The 25,473-nt window shown below is 34.7% G+C and overlaps 1 protein-coding gene across 1 annotated transcript in view; it reads left to right on the top strand.

Moving 5' to 3' along the window:
* Window positions 1–25,473, top strand: part of LEKR1 (leucine, glutamate and lysine rich 1) — a 309,852-nt gene that overhangs the window by 108,336 nt on the left and 176,043 nt on the right. The window contains exons 4-5 of the mRNA XM_082394543.1: window positions 5,120–5,239; window positions 13,783–13,958. Of these exons, the coding sequence (XP_082250669.1) occupies window positions 5,120–5,239; window positions 13,783–13,958 (296 nt within the window). The remainder of the gene's footprint in view (window positions 1–5,119; window positions 5,240–13,782; window positions 13,959–25,473) is intronic.

Below are 25,473 nucleotides of genomic sequence, written 5' to 3'. Positions count from 1 at the left end.
AAATTTACTGAGGCTTGATTTGTGACCCACGATATGATCTATCCTGGAGAATGTTCCATGAGCATTTGAGAAGAAAGTGTATTTAGTTGTTTTTGGATGGAATGTCCTATAAATATCAATTAAGTCCATCTTGTCTAATGTGTTATTTAAAGCTTGTGTTTCCTTATTTATTTTCATTTTGGATTTTTTGTCCATTGGCAAAAGTGGGGTGTTAAAGTCCCCTACTATTACTGTGTTACTGTTGATTTCCCCTTTTATGGTTGTGAGCATTTGCCATATATATTGAGGTGCTCCTATGTTGGGTGCATAAATATTTACAATTGTTATATCTTCTCCTTGGATTGATCCCTTGATCATTATGTAGTGTCCTTCTTTGTTTCTTGTAATTTTATTTTAAAGACTATTTTGTCTAATATGAAAACTGCTACTCCAGCTTTCTTTTGATTTCCATTTGCATGGAATATCTTTTTCCATCCCCTCACTTTCAGTCTGTATGTGCCCTAGGTCTGAAGTGGGTCTCTTGTAGACAGCATATATATGGGTCTTGTTTTTGTATCCATTCAGCCAGTCTGTGTCTTTTCATTGGAGCATTTAATCCATTTGCATTTAAGGTAATTATCGATATGTATGTTCCTATTACCATTTTCATAATTGTTTTGGGTTTGTTTTTGTAGGTCTTTTCCTTCTCTTGTGTTTCCTGCCTAGCAAAGTTCATTTAGCATTTGTTGTAAAGCTGGTTTGGTGATGCTGAATTCTCTTAACTTCTCCTTGTCTGTATAGGTTTTAATTTCTCTGTCAAATCTGAATGAGATCCTCACTGGCTAGAGTAATCTTGGTTGTAGGTTTTTCCCTTTCATCACTTTAAATATGTCCTACCACTCCCTTCTGGCTTGCAGAGTTTCTGCTGAAAAATCAGCTGTTAACCTTATGGGGATTCCCTTGTATTTTATTTGTTGCTTTTCCCTTGCTGCTTTTAATGTTTTTCCTTTGTATTTAATTTTTGATCGTTTGATTAATATGTGTCTTGGCATGTTTCTCCTTGAATTTATCCTGTGTGGGACTCTCTTTGCTTCCTGGACTTGATTGACTATTTCCTTTCCCATATTAGGGAAATTTTCAACTATAATCTCTTCAAATATTTTATCAGACCCAGGTCTTCTTCTGGGACCCCTATAATTTGAATGTTGGCATGTTTAATGTTGTCCCAGAGGTCTCTGAGACTGCCCTCAATTCTTTTCATTCTTTTTTCTTTATTCTGCTCTTCGGTGGTTATTTCCACTATATTATCTTCCAGGTCACTTATCCATTCTTCTGCCTCAGTTTTTCTGCTATTGATTCCCTGTAAAGAATTTTTAATTTCATTTATTGTGGTGTTCATCATTGTTGTTTGCTCTTTAGTTCTTCTAAGTCCTTGTTAAATGTTTCTTGTATTTTTTCCATTCTATTTCCAAGATTTTGGATCATCTTTACTATCATTACTCTGAATTCTTTTTCAGGTAGACTGCCTATTTCCTCTTCATTTGTTAGGTCTGGTGGGTTTTTACCTTGCTCCTTCATCTGCTGCATATTTCTCTGTCTTCTCATTTTGTTTAACTTACTGTGTTTGGGATCTCCTTTTTGCAGGCTGCAAGTTCATAGCTCCCATTGTTTTTGGTGTCTGCCCCCAGTGGGTGAGGTTGGTTCAGTGGCTTGTGTAGGCTTTCTGGTGGTGGGGCCTGGTGCCTGTGTTCTGGTGGGTGGGGCTGGATCTTGTCTTTCTGGTGGGCAGGCTGTGTCCAGTTTTGTGTTTTGGGGTGTCTGTGAACTTAGTGTGATTTTAGGCAGCCTCTCTGCTGATGGGTGGGGTTGTGTTCCTGTCTTGCTAGTTGTTTGGCATGGGGCATCCAGCACTGGAGCTTGCTGGCCGTTGGGTGGAGCTGGGTCTTAGCATTGAGACGGAGATCTCTGGGAGAGCTCTCGCCGATTGGTATTATGTGGAGCTGGGGCGTCTCTCTGGTGGTCCAATGTCCTGGACTTCGCTCTACCACCTCAGAGGCTCAGGCTTCACACCCAGCCAGAGCACCAAGACCCTGTCAGCCACATGGCTCAGAAGAAAAGGAAAAAAAAAAGGAAGAAAAAAAAAATAAAATTTAAAAAATTATAAAATAAAGAAATAATAATATAAAAAAAGAGAGCAACCAAACCAATAAACAAATCCACCAATGATAGCAAGCACTAAAAACTAAACTAAGATAAACATAAAAATCAGAAACAAATGAGTTGCAGACAGCAAACCCCTAGTCTACATTTGCTCCCAAAGTCCACTGCCTCAATTTTGGGAATATTCATTGTCTATTCAGGTATTCCACAGATGCAGGGTTCATCTAGTTGATGTGGGAATGTAATCTGCTGCTCCTGAGGCTGCTGGGAGAGATTTCCCTTTCTCTTCTTTGTTTGCACAGCTCCTGGGGTTCAGCTTTGGTTTTGGCCCCACCTCTGTGTGTAGGTCTCCCTCAGGCATCTGTTCCTCACCCAGACAGGAGGGGGTTAAAGCAGTGGCTGATTAGGGCTCTTTTGCTGTCTCAGGCCGGGGAGAGGGAGGGGTATGGTAGTCATAATTGGAATGCGATGGGAGCCTGCAGCGGCGGGAGCCTGCAGTGGCAGAGGCCAGCATGACATTACAACAGCCTGAGGTGCTCTGTGTGTTCTCCCGGGGAAGTTGTCCCTGGATCTGGGGACAGTGGCAGTGGTGTGCTGCACAGGCTCCTGTGGGGTTGGGGGGCGTATGGGTAGTGACCTGTGTTTGCACACAAGATTCTTGGTGGCAGCGGCAGCAGCATTAGCATTTCATGCCTGTCTCTGTGGTCTGAGCTGCTAGCCACAGCTCATGCCCATCTCTGGAGCTTGCTTAGGTGGTGCTCTGTCTCCTGTGGGCACACATGGAAGGAATCCCCTCTCCTCACACACTCCGAAACAATAGTGTCTTTCCTCTTCGGCAGGTCCAGACTTTTTCCCTGACTCCCTCCCAGCTAGTTTTAGCGCACTAGCCCCCTTCAGTCTGTCTTCACGCAGCCAACCCCAGTCCTCTCCATGGGATCTGACCTCCGAAGCCCAAGCCTCAGCTCCCAGCCCCCACCCGCCCCGGCGGGTGAGGAGAAAATTGTCTCAGGCTGGTGATGCTGGTCGGCACTGATCCTCTGTGCAGGAATCTCTCCACTTTGCCCTCTGCACCCCTGTTGTTGTGCTCTCCTCCATGTCTCCAAAGCTTCCCCCCTGCCCACCTCCCATCTCTACCAGTGAAGGGGCTTCCTAGTGTGTGGAAACTTTTCCTCTTTTACAGCTCCCTCCCAGAGGTGCAGGTCCTGTCCCTATTCTTTTGTCTCTGTGTTTTCTGTTTTCTTTTGCCCTACCCAGGTACGTGGGGATTTTCTTGCCTTTTGGGAAGTCTGAGATCTTCTGCCAGCATTCAGTAGGTATTCTGTAAGAGCTGTTCCACATGTAGATGTATTTTTTTTTTCACACACATACACTGTATTTTATTTTTACAAGAGATAAATAGACTGACACCAAGCATTGTAAATGGATGACCACAACAAAAGCAACAATGATTGCAGTTACCAAACACGAAACACACTCATACTATGTCATAATATTGATATTCAGTCCAGTAGTCCTCCACTGTAACATCTCCTTTACTTTGCAGTGAAAATTGATTTGTATATTCTTTGCTTCTGAGTCCTTTTGGGATTTTTTTTTTTTAATTCAAACAGAAAGTCACAAAAATTATAATCATCCTCATCAGTTCACTCAGTCCCATGTAATTAATTTTTTTTTTCATCTTGATCTTTTGTTAGCACTTTTATGAGTTCATCAGTTTTTCATTAGAGTTCTGAAAATGCTTATTCATTCAGTTCAGCAGTACAATCAGTTACCAGAAACCTGTACTTGTCAGAGTCTTTTCCATGAATTCCTTGAAGATAAAACCCTTTTATAGGAACATATTTGCAAAAGCATCAGAGTACACCCAGAACTGTCTGTAAATGACAAAAGACTTAAAAGTGACCACGGTTAAAGACTTGATGAAAGTTCATAATAATGCAATTGACAAGGAAATTTAGTTATTTCTGAGATATACATTTTAAAGTAATAACTAGAATTATGACTTATAACATTATACCAGAACATATAAGATTTTTAGAAATTTCATGTAATGTCTGAAACATTTATATTAACATATTTCCATACAAATAACCCAATGAAACTTTAGTATTAGTTGTTTTGTTTGTTTGTTTTTTTATACTGCAGGTTCTTATTAGTCATCAATTTTATACACATCAGTGTATACATGTCAATCCCAATCGCCCAATTCATGTAGATGTATTTTTGATATAATTGTGGGGAGGAAGGTGATCTCCACGTCTTACTTCTCTGCCATCTTGAAGGTCCCCACCATAGTTTTATTTTTATTAAAAATGGATTTAAATTTTTAAAAAAATTTTATTGGAATATAGTTGATTTACTATGTTGTGTTAGTTTCAGGTGTACAGCAAAGTGAATCAGTTATACATATACATATATCCACTCTTTTTTTAGATTTTTTTCCCATAGCCCATTACAGAGTACTGAGTAGAGCTCCCTGTGCTGTACAGTAGGTTCTTATTAATTATCTATTTTATATGTAGTAGTGTGTATATGTCAGTCCCAATCTCCCAGTTTATCCCTCCCCTTCCTTATCTGCTGGTAACTGTAAGTTTGTTTTCTATTGATACATCTGTGACTCTACTTCTGTTTTGTAACTACGTTCATTTGTACCCTTTTTTTAGATTCCACATATAAGCAGTATCATATGATATTTGTCTTTTCTGCGTCTGACTTACTTCACTCAGTATGACAATCTCTAGGTCCATCCATGTTGCTGCAAATGGCATTAGTTTGTTCTTTTTATGGCTGAGTAATATTCCATTGTATATATGTACCACATCTTCTTTATCTGTACCTCTGTTGATGGACATTTAGTTTGCTTCCATGTCCTGGCTATTGTAAATAGTGCTGCAATGAAAAAAGTGGATTTAAATTTTGATAAAGTACTCATGAGGAAATATTTAGGCTTATAATGGTTGTTATTTGTTTGTATTTTTAGAATTCGAGATGCAAGCATGCAGTTTAAAAGTCACCAAAATGATTTTCAGAGAGTACAGAAAGAATTGAGTCAGTTGCAACATGAGTTAAAAATTAAACAAAGACAATCACAAATCTTCAGGTAAGATTATCTTTAAAGAATTGAAGATTATAGTATTGAAAATATACACTCATTTAATACTAACTTTATAAACATTCAAACACCTTTTAGTAATATAGTTTCTATATTTATATAGTTTAATATTATAGTGTTGTTGAAAACAATGGCAACACTTCACTTTTTTTAAAGCTATTATCTCAACTAAATAGTTTTGCCAATAACATTTAAATTAGGCAAACACCTTGTTCTGATTTTGCAGTGACATTTAGAATGAAAGCACAGTAACTAATTTATTTTCCTCTTGGCCAGTATTTCTTGGTATACTTGATCTCCTGACCGACAGTCCACTGACATGAAAAGAATAGAATGGGAAAACTTTCTAATTGGATAGTAATAGACCTCCTAAATTTAGAAATTTCCAATATAAATGGTGTTAAATCTGCTTTTATATAATCTTTGAAGGCTTTATAATAACTAAAGGTAAAGCCCAATGTTCTAAAGAAAATAGGAAGTACTTTTTAAAAATGGAATAGAATATATTGAGAATATCAGAAAGAATGATTAATTTTTAAATTGAGTAACTTTTAGCTCTTAGAAAAGGGAAATAAGTTAAATGAACATTATAAATAGACACAGGTTCAGGATGACTAAAAAAAATATGCCGGGTAAATACTTTTAATGTTCTTATGTTTTCCAATCTATTTATTATCACTGGGAATATTGTTCTGTTAAAAAAATTATCTGGGCTAATAATTTTTTTATGTAATATCTGGTGATAACCTGTTAGCCATCTAACCTTTCATTAATGCCTTGCACATAACTGATGCTAAATAAATAATTTTTGAATGAATGAATGAGTCTACTCACAAAACAGATGACAATTTTTGTCATCAGAAATCTTCTCTGTCCTTTCCTAGAAATCTAGTATTGAACCAGAATCTAGTATCACCCAGGTGACCCCAAATCTCCATTTTAGTCAGGACCATCAGTATTCAATCTTGGCCCCAACAATAGCTTTGGCTCAGGTCCACTCGGGAAGTCCCATTTGTTTTATCCAGATATGCCGTTATGGATGGCAGGATTGACTAAATTTTAAAGGTTAGACTAGGACTAGATTAGACAATTAATGCTGCTTCAGGATATTATGGACTGATAAAGTCAGTCTTTATTATTCACATTTTACATGTAATTTGTAGTATTTTAAATTCTTGAGGAAACTTATACATATTTAAATGTTATTTTTATTCTGTGTTGTAATTTTGTCATCATTTTGCATTATACTTTTACTGCTTATTTTTTCAAATGTTTTCAAAAGATCTGTGGTTTTTGTTTACTTTTAGATAAAAGACCACAAATTGGGAGTTTGGGATCTGATTTATATAAAAAAGTAACACTTACTAGAAATTTTAGAAGTAACCATTTAACTAGACGGTATAAATAAAATTTGTGACAGATGAATAAAAATAATTACAGGTTTTATTAATACTCTCACTAGTAGGTACATTGCATGGGAAAAGGCAGTCTGGTGAAAATAAAATCAAACCAAAAGTTGTAGAGTTCAGTGATTTTGTTGCATTACTAAAAGCTCATTTTAAACTAGTTTACTGATTATTTTTAAAAAATATCTACCAGAATGTAAAACTTCGAGTTTGCTGTGGATAAAGAAAAGGAGCTTATAATCTTCTCTCTTAAAGTGGTAAAGAAAAGAAGCTTGAGCTTTAGCTACTCAGATGTAATCATCTTTATTTATGGAGTCCAAAAGGAACTTTCAAGAGGTCAATGCACTATGTCTTTGAGTCACTTTGCTCTTTTAAAATTATTCTCTCATTTGTTTAATTGCAATAGGGCTTAATCACCTAGCCTCCAGCAAAGTGTTCTTCATGCTTTGTATTTTCCCTGACCTCATTTCTTTTTTTTTTTTTTTTTTTTTACTTTTTTTTTTTTTTTTTTTAATTTATTTATTTTTGGCTGTATTGGGTCTTCGTTGCTGTGCGTGGGCTCTCTCTAATGCGGGCGAACGGGGGCTACTCTTCACTGCAGTGAGCGGGCCTCCCATCGCGGTGGCCTCTGTTGCTGCGGAGCACAGGCTCTAGGCTCATGGGCTTCAGTAGTTGTGGCACGTCGGCTCAGCAGTCATGGTTTGTGGGCTCTAGAGCTCAGGCTCAGCAGTTGTGGCACACGGGTTTATCTGCTCCACGGCATGTGGGATCTTCCCGGGCCAGGGCTCGAACCCACATCCCCTGCATTGGCAGGCAGACTCCCAACCACTGCACCACCAGGGAAGCCCCCTGACCTCATTTCTAACCTGTCTCTCGCGAGGGGGTGATGAGGAATAGATGTGGTATGCCTCAGTTGGCTCAGCACAACTGCTATTCAGAATAAAGTGTCTTTTGAGAATGGAAATTAACTTTTGAAAACCTATAAAAGAGATACTAAAAAACAATATAGAATATAGGTATACTTCACTTTATGTAAAGTTGTGTATAACTCCAATATTCCAAATCAATCCATATTTGAAATATTTTGGTAGTGCTTACTTTTATAGGATTCCTATTGTGAATCTTTCATAAATTGTTTGAAATATACTTATCCTTTAATTTTTCTGGTTTGTAAATCCAGACTCTGTCATCTCTGAAATTTTCAAGCCAGCTCCCCAAATCTCTCACTTTCACACCAACTCTTCAGCCACATTATGGCTTCTAGTTTTGTTTTTTGTTTTTTGTTTTCTGATTTTCCCAACCATTTCCTGGCCTTTGTTTTCTAGCCTTGATCCCATAATCAGCTCATGTCTTTTTTAAACAACTTTAGTGAGATTTAAGTTACATACTACAAAATCCACCCCTTTTAAGTAGACAACGTAATGATTTTTAGTAAACTTACTGAGTTGTGCAACTATTACCACATCCAATATTAGAACATTTGAGTCATCCTGAGAAGATCCTCATGCCATTTGCAATCTCCGTCTTCACCACCATTCCTAGGCAATTGCTTATCTTCTTTCTGTTTCTATAGATTTGTATTTCTCTGGACAATTCAAATATATGGAATCCTACAATATGTGGTCTTTTATATCTGACATCTTTCAATAATGTTTTTGATGTTTATCCATGTTGTATCATGCATCAGTACTTTGTTCCTTTTTATTGCTAAATAGTGTTCCATTGTCTGAACATACATTTTATTTATGCATTTATTAATTGAAGGACATTTGGATTGTTTCTGCTTGTTGGCACTTATGAATAATGCTGCTATAAACATTCACATGTAAGTCTTTGTGTGGATGTATGTTTCATTTCTTTTGAGTAGATACCTAAGTGTAGAATTACTGAATCATATGGTAAATTGATATTTAACCTTTAAGAAACTGCAAAACTCTTTTGCAAAGTGGCTGCACTATTTTACATTCCTACCAGGAATGAGGATTCTACTTTCACTGTGTTCTTGACAACATTTCTTGTTGTCTGTCTTTTTTTTTATAGTAGCCATTCTAGAGGCTGTGAAATGGTACCTCATTGTGCTTTGATTTGTGTTTCCCAAATGACTAATGGTGTTGAACATCTTTTCATGTGCTTATGAACCATTTTTATGGTTATTTGGTGAAATATCTATTAAAATATTTTTTCTATTTTTCATTGGTTTGTTTTCTTGTTATCAGATTATAAGAGTTCTTTGTATGTTCTGGGTGCGAGTCTTTTATTTGAAATATGATTTGCAAATATTTTCTCCCAGTCTGTGGCAAGTCTTTTCGTTTTTTTAATTGTGTCTTTTTGAAGAACAAAAGTTATTATTTTTAGTGAAATACAGTTTAATCAATGTTTTCTTTTAGGGATTGTGCTTCTGGTAACGTATCTAAGAACTCTGCCTAACCAAAGGTCACAAAGATATTTTCCAGTAGTTTCTTCTAAAGGTTTTGTAGTTTTAGCTCTTACATTTAGGTCTATGATCCATTTTAACTCTTGTGAATGATGTAAAGTAAGGATCTAAATTCATCTTTTTTTTAATGTGAATATTCAGTTATTCTAGCACCGTTTGTTAAAAAGACTATTCTTTCCCTATTGAGTTGCCTTGGTCCCTTTACCTAAAATCAATTCACCATGAATGGAAGGAATTATTTCTGGACTCTCTATTCTATTTTATTCATCTATTGATGTATATCTATTCTTAATGTCAGTACCACACTCTCTTGAATATTATAATTTTTAGTGAATTTTGAGATCAAGAAATGTAAGCCCTTAACATTTCTTTGTTTTCAAGATTGTTTTGGCTATTCTGGGAACCTTGTATTTCCATATAAATTTTAGGAAAGTCTTGTCAATTTCTGAAAAATAGCCTACTGGGATTTTGATAGGTATGGCATTAAATCTATAGATCAATTTGGGGAGAATTGCCATTTTTAAAATGTTGAATTTTTCAATCCAAGAATCCATATATCTTTCCACTGAGATCTTTAGTTCTCTCAGAAATGTTTTGTTTTTAGTATACAAGTCTTGCACTCCTTTTATTAAGTTTATTTCTAAATATTTTATTCTTTTTGATGTTATGACCAGTGGGATTTTTTTCTTAACTTTATTTTTGGGATTCATCACTGCTAGTAAACAGATTGGTTTTTGCACATGGTTTATGTATCCTGTGATCTTGATGAACCCATTTATTCTAGTATTTGTGTGTGTGTGTGTGTGTGTGTGTGTGTATTCTTTAGGATTTTCTTCATAGAGTATGTTTCTGCATAGAGGAGTTTACCAATACTCCAGCTACCTTTACCTCTGCTTATTTACCCTTAAAACCCTGAGTTTTTATACCCACTTACAGGTTGTTAAACACCAGGCCCTTAATTTCTTCAATACTATTCTAACTCCTCAATATTCTGCTTAAAATTCTTTGTGCTACTCATCTCTCACCAGCTGTGTGTCTTGCCTTGTATTTCACAAAGAGAGTTAAAGTTATCAACACAGGTGTATTTCCTGTGAGTCAAATGATACTTAAGTTTCAGAACCCCGCACTCAGGACCCCCTTCCAAGCTTCTGGGAGGGCCCCTGGCAAAAGTAAGACGGTTTTAAATTATAATTGTAAAAATTCTGTCTCTTTGCACTCTGATTTCCCTTCTCCTACTTCTGATGTCAGTATGCCTTTGGAGTAGTCACTGGCATTTGGGGAATCTGAGAGAGAAAGTTGTTTTGGGAATATACATTATAACTGCCATTTGGAAAGACATTTTAGACTGCTTCAATTACACAAGCAAGACATTGCAGACTAAAAATAGGGATATGTATGAATTTTTTTGAATTAATGGAGTAAAAGCAATAAAGATGAACAATTTAAACAATAGAAAGTATTCTGTCATAAAAAACAAATTATAACATTTTTTCAGATTACATCATATGAGATACATTTTCAATAAAATCTCTTGGATTATTTTGTAATCCATTCAATGAAGAGGAGTAAATTATTTGAATACATTGGAGAAAGATTTAAGTTTCTTGCTGATTTGACCAAAGCTGCTGACATCACTGAATATAACATAAATATCATAGTATACCACTTCAAGGACATCTGAGATAAGCTGGTTCATGAGTTTCATCATTTCAAAGACAATTTAAGATGTCATTTTCCAAGAAAACTTGAAATGCCAAAAATTTTATCATATATGAAAAATTTTTATAAGGATTTTCCCAAATTTGACAATGCTTAATATTTACATGATATTATCAATAATGGGCTGTGAAGCTAAAAGAATCTTTCTAAACTACCACGGATAATATAACTAATGGTCTTGCTAGATGAAAGGCTGTATAATTTTTATATTCTCTCCACACAAAGTATTATTATAAAATGGTTCTCATATGAAAAGTGCTTGTAAAGCATGTAGCCAAAAATTGTAGACAAAAAAAGTATTGTAGAACTGTTACTTATTAAAAAGTTACATTGTTTTTCTGTATTTTGTGATATTGATGAGATTTATTAACTTTTACAATTTTATTTGTAATGATTTTTCTCAATCTATAAGTGCACATTTTTAAACCTAATTTTGTAGTCATCTTTTACAAGAAAGCCATCCCTCTATCCACACCAATCATATAAGATCTAGGCCACACAAAATGTGATGGATCTGCTCTTCGCTAAGAGGCTTGATTTTTCTATTTCCTGCCTTTTTTCCCTACAGAAGCACATGCATCCGTATCTGGTCTTTCTTCTATTAAATATCCCTTTAGGCCTTGACCCCCATGTACATGACTTGCTCCCAGCAGCTGCCTTACATTGGGCCCATTAGGCCTTTAACCTTGACTTAGTTCATAGTTCTTGTCTCTGTCTTACCACTTCCTGGCTTCGCATTCAAACTTCCCATCCTCACCATTGCTCCCCTTTGCTTTAGTTATCTGTTGGACTCTTTATTTGATTTTTTTTTGGCTTTTTTTAATTGAAGTATAGTTGATTTACAATGTTGTGTTAATTTCTGCTGTACAGCAAAGTGATTCAGTTATACATGTTATATACATTCATTTTTATATTCTTTTCCATTATGGTTTATCTCAGGATATTGAATATAGTTCCTGTGCTATACAGTAGGACCTTGTTGTTTATCCATTCTATATGTAATAGTTTGCATCTGCTAACCTCAACCTCCCAATCCATCCCTCCCTCACCCCCACCCCTTTCTTTGATTTTTTTTTTTTTTTTTTTTTTTTGAAATCAACATCTCTCTTAGCTCCCTGGTCTGCATGCTGATTGAGGATTCCCTGTGGCTTTTGGTCACTCAGGTGGACCTTATTAATTAACCACACAGAATGACACCACCCTTCTTCTTCCCGGCAAAGGCTAATCTTTCAGCCTTTGTTTTACATCTGTCCTTTCTTTCTAGCTCTTTGCACAAGAAATGATCACATCTCTTGCCTGTGTTTTTTAGCCTCTGTGACTGCACTCATACTGTCTGCTCAGCTCTGTAAACACTCAGGTGTCTCCCATCCTAACAAACCATTCTACTGTGTATCTTCCTTTTTCTCTGCTTGCTGCCTCAGTCAAGGTTCTTGATTGCTGGTACCACATAACTATTTTCTCACTTCTGCTTTACTGCTCAGTCTTTTCCTACCTGAAGCCTCTCTCTGAGGTCACCAAAGACCTCCTTAATACCGGATGTAATGGACTCTGTTCAGCCTCTGTCTGAGGCCTTAGACACTGACCACTACTCTCTACTTTAAATTCTCTTATCCCCTGGCTTTTCCGATGTTATCTTTTTGGCTTTTCTTCTAACTCACTGGTTGCTCCTCTCTCGTCTCCTTTGAGGGTTTCTTTTCTGATTTATTCCCATAAATATTAGTGTTGTACAGTATTTTATCCTCAGTATTTCTTACTTCTTTATTCCTCCAACAGAGTGATCTATTTTTTTCACTCATTCATTCATTCATTCATCAATATGTATTGAGTACATACTATGTGGTAGGTACTGTGCTAGGTGCAAGGGAGACTCTGATGAACAAGACAGATACAGTCTCTGCATAATAGATCTTAGTCTACTTAGGTAGATAAATATTAACCAAATAATTAACTCCCATGGCTTCAGTCATCATCTTTTTGCTGATAACACTCATATCCTTGTCTGCATCTTGCTTGATTATTAGGTAAATGATACCCAGGACATCTGAAGTAATAAAAATCATTGAGATGGTAAAAAACATGTGGTTACTTTGAGCTGTGGCATTTGATGTAGGAAAAGCACTGGATCAGTCACTTAAAAAGGTTTCATTTATTATTACCCCAGGTTTTACACTGCCTGTAGGACTATAGCACAGGAAGAATGCTGTCTACAAATCTGAGATTCTCTTTTAGGCTCAGTAACTAAGTCACTTTTTAATTTTTAAAATTTATTTTATTTATTTTTTTTGGCTGCATTAGGTCTTCATTGCTGCAGGCGGACTTTCTCTAGTTGTGGCGAGCGGGGGCTACTCTTCATTGCGGTTTTCCGGCTTCTCATTACGGTGGTTTCTCTTGTTGCGGAGCACGGGCTCTAGGCGCGCGGGCTTCAGTAGTTGTGGCACATGGGCTCAGTACTTGTGGCTTGTGGGCTCTAGAGCACAGGCTCTGTAGTTGTGGCACACAGGCTTAGTTGCTCCGTGGCATGTGGGATCTTCCCAGACCAGGGATCAAACCCGTGTCCCCTGAACTGGCAGGCGGATTCTTAACCACTGCGCCACCAGGGAAGTCCTGACTAAGTCACTTTTGACTGAATTTCCTTCACTAAATGTTTGCTGTTAAATTAATTTTAAAAGATTAATAGAAAAATGTGTATGAAAGTAGTTAGCTATCTTTATTTATAGTTAAAATATTATAACACAATGGAAATGAGTTGAGGTGACCATATACCTCAGTCTTCCTGGGATAACCCCAGTTTATATGTTATCTCAGCGAAATGCAGATAGCACCTACTTTTACTTTCATAACTGTCTCCATTTAAACAGTAGATTGTATGGTCACTCTAAAAGCATTTTTCAAAGAAAACCTTTTTTCAAATACATATTTTTTATTATGCTTGCCATTTTTAAAAATCCTAATTTTTCCTTACTTCTTTACAGTCAGAGATTGACAGAATACAAGTATCTCTGGAATAAGACTCTTTCATTACTTACTTTTAGTAAAAGGGAGCTAACCAGTATTAAAAATGAAGTATATGATAATTTTCAAAACTGGACTTCACTGAAAGGAGAAGTTTTTCTACAAATTAAATCCATAAGTGAAACAGCCTTGACAGGTTTGTTATATATATTTAGAACATAATCGTCCTTTTTTTGGTAAATGGTATATCATAAGTAATGAAATAATGATACTTCATTTTATGTGATGGGAATTATGATTAATTTTAAACCTGTTATTTGTTAGTATACTAGATGACCATTAAGATCTATTCCATCCCTGAAATTTAATAATTATAGGCCTGATCTAAGATAAGCTCTGATACATCAATCTTGAACTGTGACCAGAAGTCTGGTTATTCCTGTTAAGTGTACACATTTGTATTTTAAAACTTCTTTTCTGTTAATGGCTGAGTAGCTCTAATTAGATCAGATTTCCCACAGATAACAACTATAAATTCTGGACAAAGTAACTACCTAAAAACACTGGAGAGTGACCAAGACCAAGCACATAGAGGGAGCATAAGAAAAATTGAAAGAAGGCCTATTACTATTTGAAAAAAGCCAATCTAAAATGGCTATGTACTGGATTATTCCAACTGTAATATATGACATTCTGGAAAAGGCAAAACTATGGAAATAGTAAAGCGGTCAGTGGTTGCCAGGGTAGGAAGGAAAGATGAATAGGTAGAGCATGGAGTATTTTAGGGCAGTGAAACTATTTTGTATAGTATAATGGTGGATAGGTGTCCTTATACATTTTGCCAAAACCCATAGAATATACAACGCCAAGAGTGTACCCTTAATGTAAGTTATAGATTTGGGATGGTAATGATGTGCCAATGTAGGCTCATTAATTGTAAAAAATGTACCACTGTGGTGCAGGATGTTGATGGTGGGGGAAGCTATGCATGTGTGGGGGGCAGGGAGTATCTGGGAATTCTCTGTACTTTCTGCTTAATTTTACTATGAACCTAAAACTGAACTAAAGAAATCTATTATTTTTTTAATTGAAAGAAGGTGATGGCACTGGGTGAATTCCCTGTTTGTTGTTGTTGTTTGTTTTGGTGTTTTTTTTTTGGCTATTAGATTGAGGGCAGGGTACAATCTATTCCAAGCAGGAAAGCTAGAACTTTGATAGAAATCTATAGTCTTTTTGGCTTTAAGACTGGAGGACAGAAATCAAGGCAGCCCCAGCTTTGAGAAGTGAGAGGATATCCTTGAAAAGAGATAGAAAGTGAGAGCTCAAATTTTGCATATAAACTCTTCCCAAATCTCTGGCTTATCCCTAGAATATGTGTGTACAGGGAAGACTCTTAAGTAGCTCATCTAAGGCTAAAGCAATTGACATTACCTGCTACCTACCCTAGGGGAAACAGTCTTTAGTATTTGAGTTCAGCCAAGTTAACTACCTGTTAAAACAAAGCAATACCAAAAAAAAAAAAAAATCAGTACTCCAGAGGAACATAACAGAATCCAGTGTCTCCATAACATAACATCTGCAATGTTTAGGATACAATCCAAAACTACTTGAACTGGGAAGAAACAGGAAAATGGCTTCTACTCAAAAGAGTAGACAGTCAATAGAGACCAACCCTGAGGTGGGCCAGATGATATCATTAGCTGACTAGGATTTCAAATCAGCTGTTAACTATGTTCAATGACATAGAGGAAAATAAGCTAATAATGAATGAAAAGAGAGAAAATCTCAGCAAGAAACTATTAAAAATTGGAAAGTCAAGAATTAAAAAATACAATATCTAAAATAAAAATTTACTGGATAGACTTTTATAGCATATTGTGATTACCAAAGAAAGAATCAATGAACTTTAAGATAGATCATTAGAAATTATTCAATTTGAAGAAGAGAGATAAACACTGAAAAAAGTGAACAGAGCCCCAGGGAAGGGTTAAAATGTACCATAAGTAATAAATATCAGTAAATATGAAACTCTTTTTTCCTTTAAATTGAAAAACTGTATGCTCATTTAAAGTAAGAATTATATCATATGGTGGAGGTTATAAAGTATGTTGATTTAACATATGACAGCTAGAGCATAAAGGACAGGGGGATGGGGTAATAGATCCATATGGTTGCACGCTTTTTGTATTTTATGTGACATGGTGCAACATTCATTCTATGTAGACTAAGAAATGAAGGATGTATAATCCCTAGAGCAACCACTAAAAAAAATACAAAAAGCTAATAATAATGGAGAATTAACATCATCTGACTCTAAGATTTATTATAAAATCACAGTAATCAAGTCAGTGTAATACTGGCATATGGATCAACAATAGATCAATGGAACAAAATAGCCTTGTAAATGACCCCTGTTGATAATGATCATTTCACTTTTGACAAGGCACCAAAACAATTCAATGGGAAAAAGAAAGTCTTTCAACCAACTGTGCTGGAACAACTGAATAGCCATATAGGAAAATATACCTTGACTCCTTAACTCCATAAAAATTAATTCAGGATTAATCAGAGCTAAATATAAAAGCTAAAACAATAAAAGAAGAAACAGGAAAATATCTTCATGAATTGATAGTAAATGAAGGTTTCTTGGATAGTACACAGAAGTAAGAATAACAAAAGAACAAAAATTGATGAATTAGACTTAATCAAGTTAAAAACTTACGCTCATCAAAAGATGCCATTAAGAAAATGAATAGGTAAGACACAGACAGAGAAAATATTCAAAAAATCTGTGACAAAGGACTGCTGTCCAAGTTACATAAAGAACACCTACAAGTCAATAGTAAAAGGACAAGTGATCCAACCAAAAATGGCCAAAAGATTTGAATAGACACTTTACAAGGAAAGGTACACAAATGACCAATAAGGACATGAAAAGGTGCTCAGCATTATGAGTCATAGGGAAATGCAGATTGAAACCACAGTGAGATACCAGTACATACACACTAGGTTGGCTAAAATGAAAAAAAATGACAACAGCAAATTTTGGTGAGGAAGGAGGGCAACTGGAACTCTCAAACAAATTGGTGAGAGTATAAAATGTTACAGCCACTTTGAAAAAGGATCTGACAGTTTTTTAAATAAAACTAAAGATACATCTGTCTGATGTCTCTGAAATTCTTCTGTTTGGAATTTACCATCTCCCCCAAATGAAAACATATGTCCATAAAAATATTCAGCAACTTTATTCAAGCTTTATTCAAAATAGCCTTAAGTTGGTAAAAGCCCAGAAGTACATCAGTAGAATGGATTATCAAAAAAACGGCTGAATAAACAGTGGAATATAGAATGAACTACAGTAATGCAGTAACTTGGATAAACATAAAAAATATTACGCTGCCTGAAAGTAACCTTACACAAATAATGCACATTGTAAGATTCCATTTATATGATGTTCTAGAATAGGCAAAACTAATCTATAGTGGGAAAACAAAAACAAAAACAGAAGTTACCTCAGAGGGGAGGATTGACTGGAAAGGGGGCATGAGGGCACTTTCTTTGGTGATAGTAATGCTCTCTACTTTGATAGAGGTTTGGGTTACACAGTGATGGATTTTTCAAAACTCATCTATTGGTATATTTGAGATTTATGCATTTCTTTGTGGGTATATTTCACTCAAAAATTAGAAATCTATATTGAACGCTAATTAACAATGTGCATGCTGACATATTTAGGGAGTCAAATATATTGACTTATCTTGAAATGCAAAAATATGTAAGATGGATAGAGGAATAGCTATGTTATAAAGCAAATATAGTAAAATGTTAATTGGAGAATCTAGGTGGTGTGTATATTTGAGTTCACAGTACAGTTCTTCCAACTTTTCTGTATATTTTAAATTTTTTATAGTTAAATGTTAGAAAAAGAAAACATTCTAACCATATAACTTCAGTTTCCTAATTTTATTATATAATATGTGCCTTTAGAAATGAGTTGTATATGACAATACTCAAAATTTTTAACTAATTTTGAGAATTAAATTTGGACAAATACAGATGAATATTATAACAACCATGTTTTCAACTGCAAAAATTGTTAATTTTTAATACTTTACCTTTAAAAAAAGAAAATATATTTCAAATATAAAGTACTGTTAAAGTATTGTTATACTTTAATATGTATGCATGTACTAATTGTATTTATTATTTTTACATTAGATTTTAAATTTTATATAGATGGTATCTTATACTTTGAACTTGCTTTTTTCATTCAGTTATGTTTTTGAGATCAATATTAATATAGATAAAATATCACATGTATGTTAGTGTCTTAGTTCAGCAGACATTGAATCAAAGGTATAAGTGCACGTAGTTTATTTGGGAAGTGAAGTTCACGCAGGTATAGGGACAGAAAGGCAGCCAATAAAGGTTGCACTATTACAGTGGGCAACTGGAGCTTAATCCCATGAAGAAACTGAGAAATGGTTTAAAACACATGCCTCAGAATTCCTCACTCAAGGAGTGAGGGAGCTGGACATCAACTCCCAAGAGTCATTGGTTAAGGGCTGCTCCCAGACAGTGTAAACTCCTTGGCACCTGTAGTCTGCCATTTGGTGGGAAGTGCTACTTTCTGCAGTTCCAGGGAAAAGATTCCTCCAGCACAGAGATGCAAATAGTGGGAACTGGAAGTCGGTAGAAGAACATTGAAAGGTTCAAGGGATATGGGCAGGGCACTGACAGTGTCCACTACAGGTAATAATATAGATATACAGTATTTTATGCATCATTTCCATTATTTGAATATTCACATATATCTTTTGATGAATGTATGCCTTTGTTTCTTTCCGGTAAATACCTAGGAGTAGAATGGCTGGGTCTTATGGTAGGTTATATTTAACTTTTTAAGAAACTACCCAGTAGTTTTCCAAAGTAGTTGATCCTTTTAAATCCCTACCAGCAAAGTATGAGAGTTCTAGTTGCTCCATATCCTTGTCAACACCTAGTGTTGTCAATCTTTTAAATTTTAGCCATTTTAATGGGACAAATATAGAGGATATTAATCCACATTCAAATCACTTCTCGATAATTTTCTCATTTTTGAGTGTCTTGTCACATCTTATTATAGAATATTTACCTCATAATGTCAGTAATGATGAACTCAGTCATACCAGAATAGGAGAAGCATCAGCTCTACCCGTTTTTGTTTTCATTTGTGTTGCATTATTAGTATCTTCCCTAATGCATGATTTCTTTGGGGGAATCTTTTAAGCTAATTGTCCACTTTAGGACTTAGCTTAGGTAAACCACAGAGGAGCACATAGACTGCAATATGTCACAATCACAGAAAGAGATAGAAAAGCAAGGAGGTACTGACAACCCCTCTGCATGGAGGAATATTACTCCTTCCTCACTTTAAAAGCTCACTCACTTTATTCTCACTGAATGTGACCCATATAATATAAGGACAAAGGGAAGTACTGCAGGTACATGAAGGGGAGATTAGCTAAGGGTCTCCCAGAACAAGTAGCTGCCCTTTCTTATGACTTAACGTCTTGTTTCAGATGTCACCTCTTCAGAGACATCTTTGCTGGCCATCCTAGTTAAAGTAGTCTTCCCTTACACTTCTCTATCCTATTTTTGTGTTTCATTTTTAATAACATTTATCACTGTCAGAAATATTCTTATCCATTTACTGATTTATGTGTTTACTGCCAGACTCCTCACACTAGGCTATAATCTTCAGGAGGACAGGAATTTTGATGGCTTTGCTGAATGCTGTCTTCCTAGTGTTTTAAGAGAATTTTGCCTGTCACAGTGTAGGTGCTCAGTGAACATTGTAGAATTTAAATGCAAATAAAGGACACCCAAATTTTAACCCAGATTAAATCTGATAATTTTTATGTTCCTTTTAAAACCTCTGAGTATTTTCTAAATGTTTTTGATAATGCTCACTTATTACTTCTATATCTAGGGAGAGAGAGTAAGGAGAAAGGAGAGGCTTTGTTTATGAGTTATGTCTGCCTGAAGCTATGGGTTACTATCAGTAGTAAAATTCTCAATCTGATTTTTAAAGCTTGTTTGAAACTTATTTTTTGAACTTTAAGGGGGGAAATGCAAAACTTGATGATTCTTTTTTTTCCCTCAAATTCAAATGCCTTTAAGGATTCTTCTGACTATAAACATAAAATAGCCTCAATGTTAACACATAGAAAATACAGAAAAAGAACAAGGAAGGAAGTGAACATCATCTACAATCTCATTACACAAAGATATCTGCTGTTAACATTTTGATATAGAACTTTCTAATCTTTATTTTCACCGCATAGATATATATACTTAATATATCATGGAAATATACAGTCATGCCAACTAACTGTGTAAACTATGTTGACATAACATCTCATTGTAGGAATGTATCTTAACTTATTTAACTGGCTTTCTATTTGTGGACATTTAGGTTGATCATAGTTTTTGCTTTTATAAATAAGGTTTCAGTGAACATCTTTACTCATGAATCTCTATGATCTTGTCCCATTTTTTTCTTTAACATAGTTAATTCCTAAAAGTGGTATTGAAGAATCAAGTAGTATTACATTTTATCTAACATAAGAAGATAGGAGGTAGTTTTCAAACCTTAACTTTAACATTTACCATTATAATAAATCATATCGCTTTTATATCAGAAGTGTGAGGCCTTTGTTTGGAAGTTACACAGTGGTGATTGCAGAAGCTCAGAGATGGAAATACATACACAAGGACAGTATATTTAATTTCCAAGCAAGAGCTTAGTGACCATAACAGTTGGGGTGTGTGAAAGTGAAGCTATATTATTGTAAGGGTTTTTCCCCCTCTTTTTAAAAAAATTTCTTCTTACTAAATGTTATCAGCACAATCGAAGCCTCAGGGCACATATATACAAACATGTACCAGTATATGCAAAACTACAAATATGCTGATGCTTGCTTGCCTTTTTATAATCTCTGATCAATTTGAGCACACTTTAAAATTAGCAGCAGTTCTAGTAAATATATAAACATGCCAATTTCACAATATAAAATTTTAAGTAAATAATCTTTATCTTAAATTTAGATTCAGAGAAAATAGAGTGTAATGCTTTTGAAGGTTAATTCTTGTAAAGCTTGAGTAACTATCACACCTACACAAAAAGATGACCAAAAGCCTAGGAAATATATAGACCTACATTGTCCAATATGGTAGCCACCAGCCACACAGAGCTATTGAGCACTTTGAATGTGGCTCTAGCCTGTCTTTGAAATGGTAGTATTTTGGATATGTGGAATTAAATTACACTGTTAAAATTAATTTTACATGTTTCTTTTTACATTTTTAATGTGGCTACTAGAAATTTTTAATGTATATATGTGGCTTGCATTGTATTTCTATTGGACAATGCTGGTATAAATGGTGAAATGAACTTTTTATACTTTAAAACTGTTAAAATGTTATAATTTTATTTTGGTTTATTTCCTATTTACAAAAATTATAAGGGCTTAATGTCAGTTATAATGACACCCTTTTATTTTGTTACTGTTTCTTATTTCTAGTTTGTTGACTTGACTACTCAATTAAGCTTTTACCTGAGTTTATTAACACTAACTCGAAAATATATTTGTACCCCCATGTTCATAGTGGCATTATTTACAATAGCCAAGACATGGAAACAACCTGTATCCATTAATGGGTGAATGGGGGTGTGTGTGTGTGTATATATATATATACACAGTGGACTATTATTCAGCCATAAAAACGGAAATCCTACCATTTGCAACAACATGAATGACCTTGAAGATGTTATGCTAAGTGAAACATTGGGATGGCCAAAAATTTCATTCGGGTTTTTCCATTACAGCTTATGGAAAATTCCGAATGAACTTTTTGGCCACCCCAATAAGTCAGAGAAAGATGAATACTGTATGATCTCCTCGTATGTAGAATCTAAATAAATAAATAAATAAATAAATAAACAAACAAACAAACAAACAAGAAAAACTATACACCAGACTCATAGAAAAAGAGATCAGATTTGTGGCTATCAGAGGTGGAGGTAGGGAGGGAGAGGGGGAGTTGGAGTAAGGTTGTCAAAATGTACAAACTTCCAGTTATAAGATAAATAATTACTAGGGACATAATGTACAACATGATGACTATAGTTAACACTGCTCTATGATATATAGGAAAGTTGTTAAGAGAGTAAATCCTGAGAGTTCTCATCACAAGGAGAATTTTTTTTCTTTTTATTGTATCTATATGAAATTATGGGTGTTACTAAACCTATTGTGGTAATCATTTCACACTCTATGTAAATTAGACCATCATGGTGTACACCTTAAACTTATACAGTGATGAATGTCAATTATTTCACAATTAAATGTTAAAATTAAATATATATGTATATATATTTATTTAGACCCACACGAATATGCCCAACTGGGTTTTTTTTTTATTGAGGTATAGTTGATGTACAATATTTTATAAGTTTCAGGTGTACAACATAGTGATTCACAATATTTAAAGGTTATATTCCATTTATAGTTATTATAAAATGTTCACTATATTCCCTGTATTTTACAACATATCCTTGTAGCTTATATGTTTTATACAGCCCAACTCATTTTTGACAAGGGTGCACAGCAATTCAGTAGAGGATAGCCTAGCCTTTTCAACAAGTGGTGCTGGATATCAAAAACTTTGATCCAAACCTCACACCTTATAAAAAATTGAACTCAAAATGGATCATAGACTTAAATGTAAAATGTAAAATTATTAAACTTTTAGGAAAAAAAGAAAATCTTTGTAAACTAGGATTCTTAGACTTGAACTTAAAAGCATGATACATAAAAGGAAAAACTGATAAACTGGACCACAGCAAAATTAAAAACTTTTCCTCTGCGAAAGACCCTGTTAAAAGGATGGAAAGGCAAGTTACAGACTGGGAGAAAATATTTGCAAAGCACATATCTGACAAAGGGCTTGTATCTAGAATCTATTTTTTGTAAACTCTCAAAGCTCTACATCAAACAAATAGTGCAATTAGAAAATGGGCAAAATAAATGAGCAGAAATTTCATCAAAGAGGATATACAGGTGGCAAATAAGCACAAGAAAAAAATGTTCAATATCATTAGTCGTTAGGGAAATGCAAATTAAAACCATAATGAGATACTACTACATATCTACTACAATGTCTAAAATTTTAATTGAGCAAAGAACATGTTGGCAAGGATCAGAGAAACCAAATCAATATTGCCGGTGGGAATGTAACATGGTACAGCCTTTCTAGAAAATAATTTTTCAATTTCCTCTAAAACTAAAAAGGCACTTACCACATGACCCAGCTGTTGCACTTTTAGGCATTTGTCCCAAAGAAATGAAAACCTAAGTTCATGCAGATACCTGTACATACACGTTCATAGCAGCTTTATTCATAATAACCAAAACTGGAAACAACCCAAATGTCCTTCAGTGAATGAAGAACAAACTGGCATACTACTCAGCAATAAAAAAGGTACAGATTATTAATACAGGCTCAAGGGACTATGCTGCATGAAAAAAATCCAGCCTCAAAAAGGTTACATATTATATAAGTCTATTTATGTAGCATTCTTGAAATAACAAAATTATAGAGAAGGAGAACAGATTAGTTGTTGCCAGGGATTAGGGATGGTGGTGGGGATAGGAGTGGGTGTGGCTATAAAGGGGTAGCAGGAGGTAGCTTTGTGGTGATAGAATAATCCTATGTTTTGGTCATGTTGGTAGTTATACAAAGCTACATATGTGATACAATTGCATAGAGCTATGCACACAAACACACACACACACACAGAAAGGTGTGTATAACTGGTGAAATCTGAATTAGCTCTGTGGATTATACCAAGAGCAGTTTCTTCATTTTGATAGAGTACTGTAGTTATACAAAATGTCAACATGGGGAGAGGAGGAATAAAAGCAACACAGGACCTTCCTATACATTTCTTTACAACTTCCTGTAAATCTCTAAGTATTTCAAAATAGTTTTTTTTTAAAAAACCTATATAGTGTTTTATGATCCCTTCATTAAATAATAAATCTGGTGTTTCAGAGTTTTTTAATATTATTTTATATCAGTATGCCTTGGTAATAAGGTTATAGAGGCTTCCTAAAAACTTAATGATGTAACTTAATTTTAAGTTCATTGACTAAGCTAACAGGACTAAGAACAACAGAAAAATTTTATCAAGACAAATAAATTGATTGTATGAGATTAATACTAATAATTATACTTGCATCAGCTAGCAAATTCTGTCACACTTACTTTAAAAGCTAAAAACATCTATTGGCTATAAACTTTGACAATATTACAAACATTTTAAATAACATACTTTTTTTCTATACTAGCTTTTATTTGTGATCACATGGATATGTCCTTATGGTGTGAGTTGATTCTGCACGGCATAGTTCTTCATTTGAAAAGTTGACGTAAAATAAAACTTGAAACATTTTTATAAGAAGTAAAATAAACTCCTAATTCATCTATACTAACTCAGTTGTTTTCAGTTTTCCATTTTATCTTCTATACTCCACATGCTCACCTATTTTTGCATATTTATAATCACAACATAAATGCTAATAATTATTCTAAAATATAGGATTATGGGCTGAAATGTGTCTCTCTCAAATTCATATGTTGAAGTCCTAACTCCCTGGTACCTTGGAATATAACTATATTTGGAGTTAGGGTTCTTAAAGAAACAATTAAATTTAAACGGGTGGGCTCTAATCCAAAATGACTGGTATCCTTACAAGAAGAGGAAATTTAGAAACAGACACACACACAGAGAAGACAATGTGAAGACACAGGGAGAAGGCGGCCATCTACAAGCCAAGTAGAGAGGCCTGGAACAGATCTGTCCTTTATGACCCTCAGAAGAAACCAACCCTGACACCTTGATCTCAGACGTCTAGCCAACAGAACTGTGAGAAATGAATTTCTATTGATTAAGCCACCCAGTCTGTGATACTCTGTTATGGCAGCCCTAGCAAACTAATAAATGTAGTAAACCCCGTATACACTGCACACATTATTCAGATACTTTAAAAGATTTTCACATTAAAATTAATTTACATTTAAAATCAAAGTCCAAAATAGGAAGGAAGTTTCTAGAAAAAGGCATTGTTTAATATTTTCTTGCTGACAAAGTATGCTGAATATTAAGTAGAAGATACAAATGAAGTATTTCCTATTCTTCTAATTAGTGGTTATCACTTTATGTAATCAATATTTTTAAGTCTAACTTTTCATAGATTAGGTTTTCTCAAATCAGAGCATAGCTATTTTAGTAGAAGAAATTTCAGAAAAAAATAATGTTTTTACCAAGGCAGAATATTTTAACAAGCATAGAATCAATTTGCTTCCACTCTTAAAATAACTATTGACCGAATAGCTCTTGAACTTTTAAAATTCAAGTTCTGAATTAGGCTTAGAAATGTAGTCCACATTTTTCATAAAATTGATGAAATTGGGGATAGAATAGGCCTATTTGCTTATCCTATTAAAAATGTTTCCTTCTTTTAGATGTGTGTGTTTACTGCCTTATCAAGTCTTACATTAAATAATTTGGGGCTCAAAATGCTTGCCTCTGAAGTGAAAGGAGAGTTAAGATAAACACATATTTAGGATTTTCAACTAGTGGTATATTAGAAGCTTTGTGCAAT

Source organism: Balaenoptera borealis (genome assembly GCF_965194805.1).
Source record: "Balaenoptera borealis genome assembly, chromosome: 5".
In the NCBI taxonomy this organism is placed as follows: Eukaryota; Metazoa; Chordata; class Mammalia; order Artiodactyla; family Balaenopteridae; genus Balaenoptera; species Balaenoptera borealis.
This window is presented reverse-complemented; position numbering and strand designations above follow the sequence as displayed.